Source organism: Sardina pilchardus, chromosome 1 (assembly GCF_963854185.1).
Source record: "Sardina pilchardus chromosome 1, fSarPil1.1, whole genome shotgun sequence".
NCBI lineage: Eukaryota > Metazoa > Chordata > Actinopteri > Clupeiformes > Clupeidae > Sardina > Sardina pilchardus.
The window spans coordinates 11,166,521-11,181,430 of NC_084994.1; the positions used below are offsets into that span (position 1 = coordinate 11,166,521).

The following is a 14,910-nucleotide window of genomic DNA, read 5'->3' on the forward strand; positions in this document are numbered from 1 at the left end:
GGTCAATTTTCCTGAATGTATGTGTCAACCACAACAGACAACATGCTAGGTGGCGCTATAGAGTCCCTAAGCCACACCCTAGGCCAGAGCTCTATCTCTGACTATCGATAGCAATAACGCACAAGTCCACCAAATTTGGTTCATTTTCATGAACGTGTGTGTCAACCACAACAGACAATGCGCTAGGTGGCGCTATACAGTCCATAAGACACCCTTTGCCAGAGCGCTGTCTGTGAATAGCTATAGCAATAACACACATGCTAACCAAATTTGGTTCATTTTCGTGAATGTATGTGTCAACCACAACAGACAATGCACTAGGTGGCGCTATAGAGTCCCTAAGCCACACCCGAGGCCAGAGCTCTGTCTCTGAATAACTATAGCAATAACACACATGCCCACCAAATTTGGTTCATTTGGGTGAATGTACGTGTCAACCACAACAGACAATGCGCTAGGTGGCGCTAGAGTCCCTAAGCCACACCCTAGGCCAGAGCTCTATCTCTGACTATCGATAGCAATAACGCACAAGCCCACCAAATTTGGTTCATTTTCGTGAATGTGTGTGTCAACCACAACAGACAATGCGCTAGGTGGCGCTATGCAGTCCCTAAGACACCCTTGGCCAGAGCGCTGTCTCTGAATAGCTATAGCAATAACACATATGCCAACCAAATTTGGTTCATTTTCGTGAATGTATGTGTCAACCACAACAGACAATGCATTAGGTGGCGCTCTAGAGTCCCCAAGCCACACTCTAGGCCAGAGCTCTGTCTCTGACTACCGATAGCAATAACACACAAGCCCACCAAATTTGGTTAATTTTCTTGAATGTTTGTGTCAACCACAACAGACAACGCACTAGGTGGCGCTATAGAGTCCCTACGACACACCCTATGCCAAAGCTCTGTCTCTGACTAGCCATAGCAATAACACACAAGTCCACCAAATTTGGTTAATTTTCGTAAATGTTTGTGTCAACCACAACAGATAACGTGCTGCTAGGTGGCGCTATAGAGTCCCAAAGCCAGACCTTACGCCAGAGCTCTGTCTCTGACTAGCAGAAGCAATTCCACATGTAGCTGCCAAATTACATCCAATTTACAACCTTTTTTCTGCCTATAACACCAACTTCCTGTTTCTTAATAAAACGCCATAATTCAAACCTTCGCCATTTCGATATACTTTTGAAATTCAAAAATCTGGTCGCAATTCCTCTCGGGCAACCCCTCAAGATCATTTTAGTGCTTATATGACATGATTTCGATAAACCGTCTAGGAGAAGTGTTTCAAAATATGTGATGTGCAAAAATCATAATCATAATCATAACTCAAATTCTTCTAAGATTTACTATATCGTTAAAATGTAAAAGTTGTTCAGATTAATACAACACATATGCTTACCAAATTTGGTTCATTTTCGTGCATGTATGTGTCAACCACAACAGAAACCGCGCTAGGTGGCGCTATAGAGTCCCTGAGCCACACCCGTTGCCAGAGCTTTGTCTCTGAGTAGCGTTACCAATTCCACATCTAACTGCCGAATTTCAAGAGTTTTAGAGCATGCCAAGTTGGTGAAAAAAGGCCAAACATGACCTGTAAGAGGAAGTCACGGGAATAATAATAATAATCTGAGCAGAAGCAATAGGGCCTTGCACCTACGGTGCAGCCGCTGCTTCAGCGGCCGCACCTCGGTGCTCGGGCCCTAAATACATGATAGAAGACACAATTTGGTGTCTTTCAACACAATTAGTTGGTAGTAGAACTGTTACCAATATGGTACGAGTCAGTGGTGTTGGTAGCAGATATTGCTATGGCTGTGATTACCTGCAGCACAAGGCCAAATAAAAGCCATGGCAATATGTGCTACTAATGCCACTCTCACTTGTGCCATATTGCTTCATTATAAACTAATATGACAGATTTGATCAGTTCACAGACATTTTAAGACTCACAAAATACGCTGAAAAGGTAGACTGTCCCTGCACAATGATATAAGCAAAGTGGGATGCTACTTGATTGCTTCATTTGGCTGACCAGTTGATGTTTATTTTTACGTCTTCATAGTTATTCTAACTATTGAGGATATTTAAGACAAAGGAAAGTCTGCACCCACCTTAATGTGTGTATTTTGCAGTTGGAATGGGACAGTCCCTTACAGAGAAATTGAGTTCCAGAATCCCCAAAGCCATTGTCACTCAAGTCCAGCTGTTGCAGGGTGTTTGGTGACTGTAGAACTGAAGCCACAATCTCACAAGATTTATCTCTGAGTTTACAATCAGCAAGCCTACATAGAAACACAACAAAAGATAACATGAATACATGGACATATGTAGTGTTTCCATAATGCCCTGCCCTGATAAATAAATCAAAATCAAGAACACAACATCATATCATATCATATCAGATCGCTGCTGTCGCCATACTGGGGTCATCAGCCGTGCTGCTGGTAAAGGAATTCGCTTACTGTAGGCTACTACACTGATTTAGCATAGATTCTCCCCACATGTTGTCGCTGCAGCTAAAGGCGAGCGTTTGCACACACAGAAGATACAGTGGGATTGGACTTGTATGTGGACTTGACAAAGGTAAAGACGCAATTACTGCAACAATGGAATGTTAACAAATCGTTCAAATTCAAATCGTTCAAATTCAACGTTTGGTTCGAGCACTCGGGCCGCAGACTCAGTACGAGCCGTTGGCGACACTGACAGCAGCCGTTGGATCACAGCAGATCTAACGTTAGTAAGACAGAAGTCCTCAAAGCCTGGCGAGAAGATTAAATAATTTTCAGGGCGGTCGTTGAGCCCGAGTTTCTGTCCTCTGCCCTCTGATACAACTACTCAAAACCTGGCGAGAAGAATCAAGGACGACGTTACCCGCTGTGGTTTACTCTTGTTGCTACTTTCTTATGTGGAACACTACATCGGACAACGGTATTCAGAGGCGAACCATAACGTTTCGCTTCCATTAAAGGTAGGGTATGGAATGAGCTTTGTTGGCCATTTTTGCAAAATCACTTGAAATCCTATTCCTAACCCACTTATAGCCACTAAGTTGGAAGCACTGAAATGGAAATTAAACACGTCAATCATCTGCGGAACGGGCAGGGCTCGAAAAACTCCAGCCAATAGAATTCCTCACCCCATACCATCATTTCACAGCTCGTTCGTCAATCTAACGTCTTACTCCTCTTCCTCCTCACCCTCCCCACCGCGCGCGACCCTTTCGAAAGCTGGTGACCGCGAGTCAGTGCTGAAACGAAACCAACTGCCTGCTGCTGCACGTCCATGTTCCCCTCTTGTTGTATGTGTCACTTCATTTCTATACAAACTAACTAAGGCAGCGGATACCTACGGAAACTCAATCACCCACGCAATAAATAAGCTATGTAGCAAAAATTACATTTTACCGTGACACGAAGAGTGCTGTAAACATGAAATCGAAACTTAACAGCTTGGAGCTACGGTGGAATAGGCGAACCAACGGGCCAGCACTAAACTCGGATATTTCAGGAGATAATCGCCCTGGTAAGAACAAACCAGATTCTGTTCAAATATACACACCTATGGCTACTGAACCATATGTACTACAACCCTTTGGAGGTGAATAAAGAATGTAATTGGGGAAGTTGATGTGAGTGATTGTATGGAGACTAGAGCTCATAGTGCTGTAGACGCCAGGCTGGCATTTCATTTAGCCTGGCTCGCTCTCGCGCTGCGCATTTGAATTGTCGCTCGTGCATGGAGGGCGGGACTTGAGGTTGTATATGTTCAAACTCTGCCGTCCGTTTTGCTAATTCCGTACCCAACCTTTAAAAACGAAATTAAATGAGAAAAGAATACTCTTGAACTTATTTTCAATTTGACGTACATCCATAACAAAGGTAACGTTAAATAAGACATTTCTCACCAGTGTCTATAGTTAAAAACACTGTTGTGGTTAGCTAGACACTCAGCTAGCATAATAACGTCCTTACCCGAAAAGTTGAGCTGTCAACCGTTAGCTGCAACGGTATTGGGTCCAACGTCCGTCCCCCAGTTTCATCGAATAACTAATTCTAGTATAATTTATCAACCCGATATCTTAAGAAGTACTGAAAGGAAAGGAAAACGAGTTTAGATGCCTACCTGGCGATAAGATTGAAGTATTTTGTCCCACCACCCAAAGCAAAACGAGGCAGAGAGCAGAGTACTGGACGTGGTTCACTCACTGACTCAGAAATAACTTTAACGGCTGCGCGCTGCAGTATTTATTCCGAAGGTGACGTGTATCTCTCGTGCCAGACAATAGAGCTCCCCAGTCCCGCCCCTCCTCCGAGAGAGGTGCTTGTCCGGAAGTAAAATTCTCATTAATTTCTCCCATTGACTTCTGGAAAAATTCGGATATAAAGAGTTTTAGACCATGCCTTAGGCTAACCAGCTACGATGTGACTCATAAGCATATAACTTATAATTTCGAGTGAAAAAATGAACAGAAAATGTAAAAAAAGCGAAAGGTACAAGACTGTGTACATATCTTAAATTCCGAGATAGAGAACTCAAATCCCAGGATGCTTTGCAAACGTACACACATTTCCAACATTTGCAGCCTAACGATAGTTTAACATGGTTCCATATTAATCTGAGAAAAGAAGATGATTACTTCCTACCGTTTCCATTGAGTAAATTCAACCTTCAAGATGAGAAAACCGTTATTTTTCGGAAGACCACACATCGGTCCTGACAGCCCTGCAGCCATTTTAAGTTTTGAAGTTCCAGCGAGACATAGGGAGGGAAAGTAATCTCATCGCCATCTAGTGGTTGCGTTCCTAGAGGCTAGCGGGAGGGGATGGGATTTTCTTTTAGAAAAAATATATCTCGGCCAATGATGGGAAGTTAGTTAAATGCCTTCCGTATGCTATGCATTTAGGTCAGCTCTATTGCTTCTAGTGGTCATACTTTATTTTTTAGGATCAGTTTAATTGTTTTGAGTTTGTCTGTAACATGGTGATAACGAACTACAGTAGGCCTACTAGCTACAGTAGCATTTGACGTCACCAGTTTGGGCGCTTCATCTCCAACTGATCAAAACGGCAATTTGCTGAACTGGCTTTACATATTTTTGTAATAACAGAGAGCGATGTAAACCGAGTGGTAATTACCTTTATGTTGGGATAACTTGTGTTGTGCTCCTACTCACACAAGAGCTGGCAGTAAGTGTGATTGTCTACGAACTAACCAACTAGCTAACAGGCTAATAAACAAACCATGCTAGGCGAGTAACGTCGTGGAAGGGTGTCACGTCACTTGTAGTTGTAGTCCTTTTATGAAATGAAACGAGCAATTACGTTTTTTTAAAATAAGGCGACATAGGGTCTGATATTTTCACAGTTAGTAGATTATTACAGTATGAAGACTGAAAAATATTTTTGGTGGATAAGATCGCTGGTATAGCTGCGTGGTATTTATTTGAAAAGTCGGTCTATGGGACTTAACATTGGAGCTGCTCTTCGATAGGAACGCAACCACTTGGGGCGCTGGTTTTCACTTTCCCTCCCTATATCCACGATATTCCGCAGCCCAACAATGGGGGTCGCCATGACACCGAGACGGTTTTCTATTTCCGGCGAAGCTGCATTGTATCTGTTTTAACGTGACGGTTTACGGTGCTTAACATATCATAACGCATATAAAAGTCAACATTTCTATTTTATATCGGTTATATGTGATGCAGTATATACATGCTGAGGGCAGAATTGTCAACATTTCGAACGAAATCTAAGTTGAGGCATAACCTAGTTTGCTATGGAGAACGCACATGTTAACAGAATGAACGGAAGTTGAAAACAGTATCGTAACCATCGCAACGATACATATTTCCGGGTTAAGGAAAGAGGTGGATAGCTAGGCGATAGGCGCGGGAAAAGCTGAGTACAGTTTGTTTGGGATTGCCATGGCAACGGCGATCTCTACCAATCAAAGGCTCTGCTTTCACCAGTTTTACACGTTAGGGTGTCGGGTAGTGTAGTACTCTCTTGTTAAATCGTGAATAAAGCATTGTTTTCTCAAAACAAGGTTGATGCCCCCATTAACTTTTGACATCTATATGAGCAGGTATAATCGCTTAGTCACATCGTAGCTGGTTTTAAGTCTACCATGGACGGTTACGATGTTATGGCTTATTCTCCAATTGTCAATGGAGAAATTGTATTGGATTTTTACTTCCGGACAAGGCTGTGGGCGGGACTGTGGAGCTCTATAGAGTCATAGAGAGAAAGGATAGGACAGGACAGTGGTAAGAGAAAAAGGATAAAAGTTCGTAAAGATAGGAGCAGGCTTCACTCAAGACCAAAGTATAGACTATCATTGAAAACACACTGCAGGAAGGCAGAGCGCCGAAACGCGTCTGTGTAACTGTGCATTCACACCGAAACCGTCAAAAGAGTCAAAATCGCTGGTGAAGCTCGTAGCCCGACGCTCAACTCAGTTCAGCGGTGAAAGCTTCAAAGCCAAGACGTGAAACATTCGAACCAACCACAAGCAGCAATCCTGCGAGTTTGATATTCTAATTGGTTGACGCCGAACCGTGTCACAGCTAATTACCATAAAGTTAACTGAGGCTCAACTTTATTTTGACGCCCGTGAAGCTCATGAAGCCACGCGGAACGCTTTCGACGCCGGTAACGCCGACTCTTCATAGAAAATGAATGATTTCCGGCGCTCTTGCCGCTTTTGACGGTCTTGGTGTGAACGCACAGTAAATGGTGATTGCTTATGCATAGTGCGGCCTATCTCTTGTTTTCAAAGAGAAAAAGGATAGAAATATAGAACTGATAGGATAGAAATAGTTCTCGTTTGCTCGTTTAAGGATAGAAATAGTAATGTATCCAAAACGCTATCATTTTAATGCATTTCCAAAATCATTTTTTATGATTATTTTGTTTTCCAAGTAATTTCAGTGGAACTGTAGGCCTATTGGGTTAGGCTATTCATTTGATTTGTCTTTCAATCAAAACAACCCAACTGCACTTTTTATGCTATAGCGTTCTGGAAAAGAGTTATTCATGTATAGGCCTACCAAACAATAACCACAATAAATAATGACTCTGACATAATTGGGTGGTTAGGCTACAGCCACTAGATGTAGGCATGTCATCTCCCCCCTAATGAATCAGCGTTCGCTTAAGCTGGCTGCTATTAGCCAAAGGAATGACACTTAGTATAGCCTTTGGGCTTTATTGTGTTTTTTATATCCTTTTGAACACTTGATGTTCAGTAAAGTTTCAATCAATCAATCAATCAATGCTGATGAGCTCCAGATAATTGGCAAACATGACCCCAAGAACATGGACATGTAGGATAGCTTCTGGATGAAGAGGAAGACAAGGATGTGCTAGAGCAGGAGGGTAAGCCTAATCTCCTATCATCCTCAGCTGGGTACACATGTTTGAGAGTGTGTGTGTGTGTGTGTGTGTGTGTGTGTGTGTGTGTGTGTGTGTGTGTGTGTGTGTGTGTGTGTGTGTGTGTGTGCAAGCCCAACTGTAAGCATGCACATTTGTGGTAGTGACGAGAGCGCTGCTCTGATTTCCGTCTCCATTTTATGTTGTGGCCTCTGAGCCGCCCGTAACAACAGTCAACATAATCAGGAGACATTATTCTCCTGTAATGACAAAGATTATACACACACGCACAGATCTGAAAGGTTTTAATAAAATGTAGTTTATGTGTTAAGTGGATAACTTGAAGGGATGTAATGAATATTGTCCCAACGGATCAGCCAATATTTGCCCAATTAAACAATAAAATAAAAAATGTCATGGAAATTCATGCAAGTGCTTATTCCAACCTTAATATCTGCAGTATGCTATTGGAACTTGACAGTCCCTTAGAGAGAAGCTGCACTCCAGAATCCCCCAGGTCATTGTTACTGAAGTTCAGCTGTAGCAGGGAGTTTGGTGACTGTAGAATTGAAGCAGCAATCTCACATAGTTTATCTGTGAGCTTACAATCAGCAAGCCTGCATAAGAACACAACAAAACATAATATGAATAAATGGAAGATATTGTATCAGTGTCCTGATAAATAAATAACAAGAGACATTTCAACAACAGTGCAAAAATACCTGTGTAGGCCTATCACTATGGTCAAACCGACACACACATATACATGCACGCACGCAGGCACGCACACCTGAAAGATTTTACTTTGATGTAGTTGAAGGTGATGTAGCTAAATTGTAGGGGTGCAATGAATATATTGGCCTCACATTGGCCTTGTTGACTTGTATCGGCTTATTTGTAAAAACGGATGAGGTTTATCTAATATCAATTCTGCAAAACCTAAATGTTGTGTTAAGCAAAGACTGGCACATTCAGAGTTAATGCTGAAGGGCTGAACGACTTGCATATTGTTTCACTGTCACTATAGCATACTAACAACAATTAAGGAAACAAACAAATACAACAAGTATGTCAATAAATGGCCTTACACCAACCTTAATGTCTGCAGTTTGCAGTGGGAACTAGACAGTCCCTTAGAGAGAAGCTGAACTCCTGAATCTCTCAGGTCATTGTGACTCAGGTCCAGCCCTATCAGGGAGTTTGGTGACTGTAGAACAGTAGCCACAATTCCACATGACTTCTCTGAGAGTTTGCATACAGCAAGTCTGCATAACAACATGAGAAAAGATCAAATTAAAGGGCTATTGTTTGAACACTGCACCAATAAATCAACATAATCAAGACAGATTATTCCCCTGTAACGACAGTACATCATGGCTATCACAATACTAAGATCAATCTTTTAATAGCTTATATTTTAAAAACGTGGGCCTATAGCCATATTGTAGTGGAGACGAAACGCAAGTAAACACAGTTTATCCACCTCTCAAAAGAGTTTATTCACCAATTGCAACTTTTAATATTCAAAAATCACACTGGTGTCAGTTAGTGCCCTATATGTGGAGAGTATCGCCAACTCAAATCATGGGCGCCATCTTTCTTACCGGAAGTGAAATTCTTCTCACTCACTGTCAATAGGGCGAATATGGCATGTTGAAACAAATAGCTTAACATCGTCATAAACAAGCCTATAAATGTTAGATTGCCTATGTTAAGCTTTGCAGCGTTATTGTGATATGTAAAAGTCGCTGCAAATTATTTTACTGAAATCAGAGCAACATGACAACAATGACAACAATCTCAAAAAACGTCTGAAGTTTTCAACAGTCCCCTTTGTCTGATTGTAGCAGAGGAAGACTGAGGTATAGTCTCTTTGTGATTTAGATGATGGTGAAGAAATTATCCAAGCTCCATTAGATGGCGAATTTAATCCAACTAATTCTGCTATGGTAGAACGAATCAAATAAGCTTCACTTTTTCACTTCTTCAATGACTTCTGTTCTTGGTACACAACACAGCTGCAAGCTGCAAGCTGCCTTCGCTTGATTGTGTTTTGCTCATGCTTGCCTTTTTCTCATGCAGTTTAAGTATTTATACTCTTTGTGTACTTTATATATTTTTTTTTATCACAATCTGTGAATTAGAGAAACATACACAGGTATGAAGATCCCACTAACCCGGAGCAGTTACATGTAGATGCCTTGCTCAAAGCCACTTCAGCCATGGATGTGGATGCGGGGTTCAACCACTCCCCCTCTCACATTTTATTTCCCACTGGTCTGGATTCAAACCGGCAACCCTTCAGTTACAAGTTCAAAGTTCTAACCAGTAGGCCACGGCTGCCCCATACATATTTGGGGCACATATTTGAGGTTCCTTGATTACAATTGTTTGAATGTTTTAATGAAGACCAAAAAAGTGCTCTAAACCCACAATAACCAAGGTGATCATTAACCCTTAGATGCATAAGTGGGGGTCAAAAATGACCCCAGAGGTTGTTTTCTCGCAGTATCTTCTTAATTTTACATTTTTTTCATTGAACCTTCCATGTATTCCTCAAATAGGTTGTCTTTGACATGAGGCCATTTGGATTTGTGTCTAATTGTTATATTTTTGAAGTAATTTCATGTTTTGTATCAATACCACCGATCCGCATAGGTGGGGTCAAAAATGACCCCAAGCATTTTCTATGGAATTTCAAAAGTTAACCCTAGGATCTTTTGATTTTTATCAACTGTGGCAGTCAGGTATACATTTACTGTTGATTATCACATCTCATGTCAGCAGTCTCACCATCCTGAAGGCTATTTTTACACAACAACATAAATCTAAGTATCATCATATAATGTGACGGCCAAGCGTTCATAGCGACGTCATTTTTTGATCCTTCGATGTCCGCTCTTCCCATCATTGTGAAGCAGAATTCACCAAGCGATATTTACAGAGGGATTTGTTGATATAGCGTTCTTGGCCTGATTTGTATGACTTTTTATGCCTAAAAATAGGCCGAAAATCCATTTTTTAAGCCAATTGGCAGTATTTTCTGATTTACTGGATAACAAAAGAGGATATTCATAATCACCTCTGTAAATGTTTTTTTATTTGATATATTAACACTACAAACAAATAATTTTCAACCTGGCTTTTTCCAATGGTCAGATTCTTCACATCAAAACATATATGCAAATCAGCGCATATTTAATTAGACATGACCTAATTAGCATATTTAAACATAAATACAGAAAACTTGCAATACGTTTGTTTCTCCTATTTATATGAATATTCAACTGGTAAAGTTTCATGAAGATATCTCTAAGTTAAAAATGTTACCCTATTCACCTATGTTGAGATAATTTTAGGATGTTTACCTTTTTTGCCTTTCTAAAAGCTGATTTGTAATATTTTTTTTAATAAACAGTGATACATCTATATGTCCAACATGAAATAATTATTTTTTTGACAAATATATAATAAAAATCATCATCTTTAACCAAAATGAAAGACATTATTTGAGTTTGCAGCAAAAAACGCATGCATTCTAATTGGGGTCATTTTTGACCCCACTCATGGAAGAGTGTAGGTATTGGTAGCCTATGCATCTAAGGGTTAATAGAAATATTGATTCCACCAGGAAAGGTAAAACTGCTAAACCGGGTCATGGATGGGTTAATTTGGATAGTTTCTACAATAAGTAAACTGAGATACCGGTATGTATCTAAAATATGTATCTAAAATACAAGAAGTTTGTTATTGATAAGGAGGTGATGCCCACAGTTATGGATAAGCCAGTGAAGAGTTTGGGAAGATGGTATGATGCAAGCCTTAATGATAAGGTACAGGTTGAAGAATTAAGACAGGTCACTAGGCAAGGTATTACAAAAATTGACAAGTCAGGACTACCAGGTAAGCTTAAGTTGTGGTGTTTGCAGTTTGGCTTATTGCCCCGGCTAATGTGGCCATTGACAGGCTATGAAGTTCCTCTGTCAAAGGTTGAAAGGTTAGAAAAAATGATCAATTCCTTTGTGAGAAAATGGCTTGGAGTGCCTCGCCGCTTAAGCAGTGTAGCCTTGTACGGGAAGGGCATTGTAGAGTTGCCAATATCTAGTCTGACAGAAGAATTTAAGTGTGCGAAGGCTAGATTGGAAATGACTCTTACTCAGTCTAAGGACCCAGTGGTGAGGAAAGTTGCACCTACAGTTAAGGCAGGGAGGAAGTGGAACCCAGAGCAGGCAGTTAAGCAAGCTCAATCAGCATTGAGGCATAGAGACATAATGGGTCATGTGCAGCATGGGCGGGGGGGTCTAGGTTTAGACATAAGTAAACCTTTGTGGAGCAAGGCTTCTGCAGGAGAAAGGAGGAAAATGGTTGTGGAGGAAATGCATAGGCAGGAGGAGACTGTTAGATGTACCAAGGCAGTATCACAGGCAAGACAAGGGCAGTGGGTAAACTGGGAAGGGGTGGAAAAAAAGCAGATTAAATGGAAAGATCTATGGGGCATGGATGCTGGCAGGATTAGATTTATGTTAGGCGCTACATATGATGTGCTCCCATCTCCCAAGAACTTAAGTCAATGGTTTGGTGAGGATGATAAATGTACACTTTGTTCGTGTGTGGGCAGCCTCCACCATATCCTATCAGGGTGCAAGGTAAGCCTCACCCAGGGGCGCGATACATGGCGTCACAACCAAGTACTGAAATGCTTAGCAGCAGCAATTGAGGATAAGCGGAGAGAAGTTAATTCATTAGCAGCAAGTAAGGATGTTAAGCAAATTAACTTTGTACGTCAGGGGGGTCAACAGCGTTCCACGAAGGCCAGGTGTAAAAACGGCTCTTTAGTTAATGGAGCGGGGTGGGAAATGAAGGTTGATCTAGGCCAGCAGATGGCAGTACCTTCGCATATAGTGAGCACTAGGTTGCGACCCGACCTTCTTCTTTGGACAGATAAAGATAAAGTGGTTATCCTGGTCGAGTTAACCCTCTAACCGCCCAAGGCGCCGTACGGCGACAAGCAACATCACTGATTAAAACAGACGGTAGATCCGAGTAGGGTGACAAATCGCCTTTGTACTCTCCACCACTAGTTGGCAGACATCCAGAGCTTCGATTCAAGCCCAAATTCGAGTAAAAAAGTTTTCAGGAAGTGCCTGTATTACTCGCGAGAAACAAAAAAAAAAGACGCATTTCCTGTTTATAACGCGGAAGTGAAATGCGCGATCGCTATGCACAAATTGAAGCAGAAAAACGGCAAATGTTAAAAAACAAAGTCGTGTGTTATGAAGTCTTGGGTCTGCCATTCACCTACTCTGATTCTGAAGGAGAATATCTGCCTTTTGGAGATTATGATCGGTCGTTCATTGGCAGTGACAGTCAAGATGCGTCTGTGAATGGAGGTGGGTCTTTGCGTGTGTACGTCAATGTTTACCTGCAGCAATGTTGACCAAAGGGTTCAAATAAGCATGGTGTGCTTGATGCCAGTGATAATCATGATGATAGTGTCTGTAATTGACATGGTACAGACAGCAGGTCTAGTAAAAATAGGGCTCTGAAGAACTACAAAGTAATCCGCGATAGGAACTGATTTGACCAGGCTACTTTATTATATAGTAACATAGGGATTGTGGTAATACTAATAGTTTACTATTGTTGGTTTACATGTGGCTGTGGTCCTGTTTGTTTGTTATGTCAGAGAAATTACAAAACTCAAAGTAAAACTGCTCAAATGTGTTCAACAATCAGTATTTACTGAAATGTGCATAATTTGACGCTATTGCCATCCTGTGACGTCATAATATGCACATTAGATGAGTAAATTTACTCCCTTTATAAACTTTAGTTCATACTCAATGATTTTCACATTTACAGTAGGACTTTATCTCTGACCACTTTCAAGCCATGGCCTTTTGAATTTTTTATGCAAAAATCCAAAAAAACCCGGGCGGTTAGAGGGTTAACTGTTCCTTGGGAAGACAGAGTAGAAGAGGCCAATGAGTTAAAGAGAGCAAAATACACTGAAATAGCAGAGGAGGCAGCGCAGCGAGGTTGGAGTGTGAGATTAAGGCCTATTGAAGTTGGTGCACGAGGGTTTGTGGCCAGATCTGCTATTGGCTTGCTGTCTGAGTTGGGCATTCGTGGACGAAGTCTAAGGCAAGTGGTTAGTAACATGTCTTTGGCAGCAGAACGAGCAAGTGAATGGTTGTGGGTAAGGAGAATTAATTTCTGTATTAATTTGTGAATGAGATGAGAAGACGATAGGAATATTGATAAGATTTCGTTGTGAATAAGATGAGAAGACGATAGACGTATGTTAGTAAGATTTCGTATTGACTGTACTGTATTGACTGCGCTGTTCAAAAGCTAGTCGGAAGATATTAACTTCGAGTCTCTTTTGTAATATTTTGTAGTATTGTATTATTTCTTTTTGACATTTATTTCATTTATGAAGTCGTTGATCCCAACGGACGTTGTGGTGAAAGCGCTCGAGACAAATGAGGCGTTATTTAAGATTGTTCTGTAGAATGTTGGGCGCACTCTTAGCCGCGGCCCGTGTGAACGAAAGTGTGAGTTTTTGTCAATGGTATTTATCATACAATACTGCTGTATGCAGATTGTTTTTTTTTATATGTATGAATCCTGATTGAACCCTTGATGGCGAGCCTACCCACCCGATCCTGACCTGATCCCCTTTGAACCTGGAGCTTCCTTAGAAGACCGGACCTCCTGCCCTACCCCAGATAAGCCGTCACTTACACTGACACCAAAACACTCGACACTCCCTTGGACTGTTCCCTTCCCTTTTTCTCCCTTTTTTACCCTCTATCCCACGGACCATCCATTTTTCCCTTTTTGCATTTTTTGTGGACATTTTTATTTTCAGAGCTCTGCTTTTCTTTGTTCATTTTAATATTTATGTTTTTTTTATTATTTTGGGAAAATTATTATTAGATATAATTATTATTAGATATGCTATACATACTTAACCAGAATTGAGTATATAACCTGAACTCTCCCTATCCTTTATTATTGGTTAATAAATTATTGTTTTTATTTATTTACATTGACTCTGTTGTATGTCAATTTACTGCTTCTCCAGTAGCGAACCTAGCTTCATAAGGCCCAAGGATATTTCCATTCCCCTTTCTTATCCCTTTTAACTCGCTGCTGTATTTCCAGCCTAAGCATAGATACATGCTGTGTAATTCTTGTAGCCCATTATTATTACCCAGAGTAGAGGCGCTACAGTGGCAGCATGGAGGGGAGTGTCTCCAGGACGCTGGTTTCACTGTTAAGCCTTCATGAGGTGTCGTGGGCCTAACTTAACGAAACATCGGTGAATGAGGGTGCCCACTTGATAACTCCAATGACATGCTGTATACCATATACTGCTGTGGGATTGGCCATCTGTCTTGTGTTTGTGACCATTGGTTAACAGATTGGTGGTTAGCCTGCTCCTTTAAGTTAATTTTGGACAGGGGCTTCTTAATGTGTGTTTGCCTTGGATTTTGGCACAAGGGATTTTAACATCTAATCCT

General features: G+C 41.1%; 1 protein-coding gene across 2 annotated transcripts in view; it reads right to left on the minus strand.

Annotated features, from left to right (window-relative positions):
* LOC134099068 (NACHT, LRR and PYD domains-containing protein 12-like) overlaps positions 1–14,910 on the minus strand; it is a 59,866-nt gene that overhangs the window by 4,503 nt on the left and 40,453 nt on the right. The window contains exons 20-22 of one of the 2 annotated variants that reach the window (XM_062551813.1): positions 8,476–8,646; positions 7,828–7,998; positions 2,117–2,287 (exon numbers count right to left, since the gene is read on the minus strand). In XM_062551813.1, coding sequence (XP_062407797.1) covers positions 2,117–2,287; positions 7,828–7,998; positions 8,476–8,646 — 513 coding nt within the window. Of the gene's footprint in view, positions 1–2,116; positions 2,288–7,230; positions 7,642–7,827; positions 7,999–8,475; positions 8,647–14,910 lie in introns of those variants that run through there. The other variant, XM_062551904.1, reaches the window with a different exon arrangement.